Source organism: Diadema antillarum, unplaced genomic scaffold (assembly GCF_040938485.1).
Source record: "Diadema antillarum isolate AM-2024a unplaced genomic scaffold, OU_Dant_1.0 seq00001232_RagTag, whole genome shotgun sequence".
Lineage (NCBI taxonomy): Eukaryota > Metazoa > Echinodermata > Echinoidea > Diadematoida > Diadematidae > Diadema > Diadema antillarum.
The window spans coordinates 622,657-628,025 of NW_027272020.1; the positions used below are offsets into that span (position 1 = coordinate 622,657).

General features: G+C 36.4%; 1 protein-coding gene across 1 annotated transcript; it reads left to right on the forward strand.

The window, feature by feature from the left end:
• Positions 1-441: 441 nt before the first annotated feature.
• LOC139745059 (uncharacterized) lies at positions 442-2,327 on the forward strand. The gene is made up of 2 exons (XM_071655474.1): positions 442-668; positions 2,177-2,327. Exons 1-2 carry the CDS (start codon positions 463-465, stop codon positions 2,325-2,327), a joined length of 357 nt encoding a protein of 118 aa, XP_071511575.1. The 5' UTR covers positions 442-462.
• The last annotated feature ends 3,042 nt before the right edge of the window (positions 2,328-5,369 follow it).

A 5,369-nucleotide genomic window follows, 5' to 3' on the forward strand; every position in this document is an offset into this window, starting at 1 on the left:
TCCCTCGCATTTATCCCCAAGTTGAATTATCCTTCGGGTTTATGCCAGGTTCAAGTGTGTGCGTGTGTGTTACACACAAACACACTGCTATAGCTTCTGACCACCCGAGCATTGAGAATTAAGGGTTTCTGGGACGAACACTGCACTAGGGCGGTCTAGCAATCCGGAAGTCTCGGGTTCGAATCCCGATGGAATCCCATTTTCTTTGCTCACTTTTCCACTAATAATTTATATTCTTTCTGGTCAGTTTATTCTGTCTTTATTTGTTACTACTATAAAGTGTAAGAGTTACATCAAAATTGTGTTTTGATCTGGTTCTGTGCTTTCAGTGAGATTGATTTATGAATGATCTCCCATTAATCTATTGTTAGACTCGATATGCTTGCAGTCAGTATACAGTGTACATCATCATGTCAATTGACTTCCCCACACAGGTGTTCATGCAGTGGTGGATGTGCAGCAATGCCTTCCGTACAAGAGAGCATTTGCTGCAAGGAGATCAACGAGATCGTAGAAAAGATGGACTCGTACAATGGAAGCCTGGATTGCATCACAGAGCATCCAGGGTTTTTGACTGTCTGCTTAGACGAGTATGTACTTGAGACTGCTTATTTCCAATATCACGCACAGTATGGAGGAGGAGCTCGTCAGAATGCGACATTGAACCAGTAAGTATGCTTTAGGTAAATAATAGTGTGTATAGTTGTTCTCTATGACAATAGCGTATGTTTGCATGTTAATAGTCTAATACACGGTATTTTAATTTGCAGCTCACAACCTAGAATATTTACCACTCTTTGAATGAGTAGGCCTCTCCATGAACACACTGATTACAAAGAGAATGTTGTATTCAGGCATGATATTCTGTAGATCTAAATCTGATTTCCGGTGTTGTTTTTTCTTCTCAAATCTACACACATATTGCTTTTTCCATGTATCAAAATCACCTGTTAAAATTTTGATTTCCAATTTTTTCAACAAACCTCAATATCATCCATGGTCAAAGTACAAAATGTAGGCCTACCTAAGGTACCTCCTAGTACCTGGTAAATAGTTTGTGATGCACTAGAATACAGAGCTCATGATATTAATTTACAGTACCAGTAGGCCTACTGTTTCTTGGGTTTGTGCATGTAGATCTACATTGTACGATATGACATCTGCTGTGCATATTTTGTTTGCTTTTTTTTGTGTGTAGGGGGAATTAGAATGCAACCAAATACATTGTAAACAGCAACAACAATAACAACAAAAATAGTCAAATCTGCATTTAATATACAGTGTACAAGTTCATATTGGTGGGAGCTAGATTATCTGGCCATTGATTATCTTGATTCTCTGTTTTCCAAATCTCAGATTTTTTGTTTTTGTTTTGTTTTCATGTGTTTCTTGAGTGCCAAATCTTGCTCAAAACAAACAGACGTTGAACCATTATTGTGCATAGAATACACAACGGGACAAATCCCAATCATCAAAGCGGATTGTAACTTTTAAGTCAGTTCGTGAGATGATGTCAAAGACTGTTGCCACGCTTGTCGCTGGCAGTGAGTGCACAGCAGTGGTTACAGTACAATGCAGCATCAGTATTCAAGGAGGAGCAATATTGATTTTGTCCATCTCAAAAAACATACATGAAGGGATATTAGTGTTTACTCATATTTTGTTATATCCTTACAAGGAATCATTTCCCAAAGTTTGGAATATGACAATGCCATGCAGATGATGTGCAGATACACGATAATCATGATATTAATGAATTGGTAAGAACATGTCACCCCTAGCATGATATGCTAGAAATGCTGTATTTTCTGGCCAAATGCCTGCTGGTCCTGACATGGCTAGATAATCAAGGTCGCACTGCGTGTGTATCAGATGAATACATGTATGGCACGTAAGGCTATGAATAGTATGAATGTAAATTAGAACTGTATTCCGCTTGACTTTACTGATTACCTTACTTGTACTAAGCTGACTGCAAAATGGGAGGGGGAGAAAATTGCAACTTTCTGAGTAGAATTATGCACATAATTATGTTAAAGTATGACTGTGAAAGTAACCACATACACTCCTTCATATTTTTACCCATGTTTCACCCTAATTAAAACAAAATGAAATTACATATACTGGTATTCACCCTTCATTTCAAGATCTCTTTCCCCCTTGTCTGTAATTGCAGGAGGTACAGACATATTGCTTATCGCCAGCTGGCAAGATGGTGCTGGGGCTTTTTGGGGCGAATGGTGCGAGTACCTCTTCCATCTTGTGCTGTGCTGAAGATTCGAAAAACCTTCCCATCTGACGAGTACCGTGGCTTCCAAGAGGTGTAAACTTAACATGTACCGGTACCTCATGTCAGTATCCATTAAGTAGAGAAGAGCAAAGGTGTACTGCATACAGACCAAGTGCAATGTAATTTGTGCTATTTGTGCTGAAGAGTATGATTCAGTTTCCTTGTCCTTTGTGTACCATTGCTTAGAGTCCTGTGATTGCTTTGTAGGATGTTCTAGGGTTTATGAATTATCCACATGACAAGCAAGTACTTTTTGCTAGTAATGTGCCAGTAATTCAGTGCCCTTGAGAAATAAGTTTATGTGCACTTACGCTCAGTGAATCCGTTAATTGTGTCACTGAAGTAATGCATAGTATGCCTAGTACATGTATATACCGGTAGATGTGTTACGGTTATCTGTAAATGTACACTTCAACATGCACTAAATGTGTGTGCTTCCACTTGCTTATTCTTGTTTATTTCTGTTCACAACGTTGTCTTTGATGTTATTTCTGTTCACAACATTATGTCTTTGATGTTTTTGTTCTTAAATAGCTTTTTCTTTCGTGTGCAGATAGTTTTAACATTTTGTGACATATTTTGGAGAATAGTGGGTTTTTTTTTTCGTTTTTTTTTCAACATGTGAAAACATGATAGGGTCCCGTAATAAAGAATTGTTTATCTAAGAGTAAGTGCAGTTGTACTGGTACATGTACTTATACACAAGATCATATGAAGTGACTGTTCAAAGAGAAGCATTTGATTCTAGATCGGTAGATGGTAGATTGGTGGATTGGTAGATGTACCTCCCCCCCCCCCCCCCGCCCCCCTTCACAATGTACAGTATGTATAGTGCATGGCAGTCATCATTGGAAAGATGCCAATTGAATAACTGTGTATATCAATAAACATGCATAAATTTTGTTGGTAAAGATGATTTTCTCTGGGTGATGTTTTCTGTATGAATATCATATTTTGAGTAATACCTAATCTATCATAATCTAAAATATACATAACAACAAAATTATTCATACCTCTGAGAAATTATTAGTTCTGAGCAAATTTCTTACAAGTGAAGGATGGACTGATGGTGATTGGGTGTTAAATTTTTACTCATATTGTTCTCTGTAAATTGACATTAATCCCAGTTTCACCTCATTTGCTAAACAACTGAAATGTTGAGTTTATACAGTAACATCCAATCACCATCACTCCATCCTTTACTTGTAAGAAATGTGCTTAAAACTAAAAATTTCCCAGGGGTATGAATAATTTTGTTGTTTACTGTACATTAATTTATTAAAGAGAGATTACTGTACAAACATATTTTCACGTACATTAACATTTTGTGAATGAGGAGGTCAAGAGCATTGTGTGGAGATATTGTTTTCAGGAATTGACACAAAGACTAGCAAATCGCCTGTTGTTAAATTCATGGTCCAAAGGTGATTCACAAAAAATCAGCTCATGCAGTATTTTTGCGCAAGTGTTTGCTTTTTTTTGCACTCACTGGGTAAGATGAATTTTGTATGTTTTAATCCTGCAGACTCGAGACACTTACTAGTGACAAGCCAATATAGTATTCATGTGTCTTATTTTCACACTGGTTTCTTGGTGTGTGAAATGTAAGAAAGTTCCAAGTCACAAAAATTCTACTTTTACAGTTAGCATAATTGAGCATCAGTGCGAGACTAACAAGAAAAAGCAAACTTGCATACTATGTAAGGTACAGTATACACAAATCAGCTTTGACTGCCAATATAATTCCAAAAAACAAAGCAACATTCTATAGCTTGTAATACTGAGTGCTTGAATCTTGTATTTTTTTCATAAGTACATCCTCATACATACAAAATACATACAGCACTGTAAAACAATACATGTACTTCTGAGGAGGGTGTGAACAGAGTACATTATAAACTACAAAGCTCTAGTACCATGTGAGATAGCACGAGTGTGCTTCATATCAATGTTATCCCCCTGAATGAAAATGGTGGAAAGCTAAGTCTAGTCATTGAAAATGTGGTTTTGACAGATCAAAATTCAGGTTCTTAAGAAAGATGCATTGATAAATGGGATATGTGGAGTCTACTCATATTGCTAGTACATGTACATTTACCATAAAATGCAATGTGCATTTCTTCATGTATCGTTCACACAACTTTTTTGCTTCATCAATCTATCTGTATATATTTCTACATCAACAAAACTTGCAACCTGTACATGTATTCATGCAAACATGTACAAATGTTATGTCATTACAACTGTTACAACATGTCAAGTTTGCAGTCTATACATTATTTTGTATCTTTTTCATACCTCACATACAGTGTACTTACTAACATTATGGCAAGAAATACTGACCTACACTATACTACAAATTGACATACAATACTTGCACATAACCACTAGACTCACAAATAACTAAAACTACATACGTGTAAATGTATTCAATTTGTAACTGCTACGTGTACATGTATACTGAAAAAACTAATATTTTGCAGGCATTAAATTTTTGTGAACATTGTGCATAGTGTAGACAAGAACTAAATGCATTTTAATTTTGCGCATATTGGCTCTCATGAAATTCGCAAACTCACAATGCATTTAAACATTCCTCGTTTTACTTTATACATTGGACACTGGATAAAAAGAGATCTGATTTAACAAAATATCTGATATGACAAACTATTTCCCACTGTCCCAATAAAGGTATTTCCTTTGTTTTGTATTGTTTGACAACTGATGTAACAAAATACAGTATCTGGTTTAGACAACAAATCGTCTTGGTCACATGGATCTCATTACCGGTATACCGAGTTCACACTGTGTTTGAGATATGTAAAAGAGGTGATCTGCTCTATGAAATAGCCATCTGGGTACAAGACTCTAGCATTCAAGCCCACTTCATCTGCAAGTTGTGTTGTATCAAGTGATACTTTATCGACTTGTGGTATACAAATACTTGTAAACAAACAGATATGAGTGACTGCTTCTCAAAATGATGCATAACGTTACTCCCATCCCACTCCCACCCTGCTCCCTCCCATAACAAATCTTGAAAGTCATTATGCTTACACATCTCTTATTAATCCAGCAA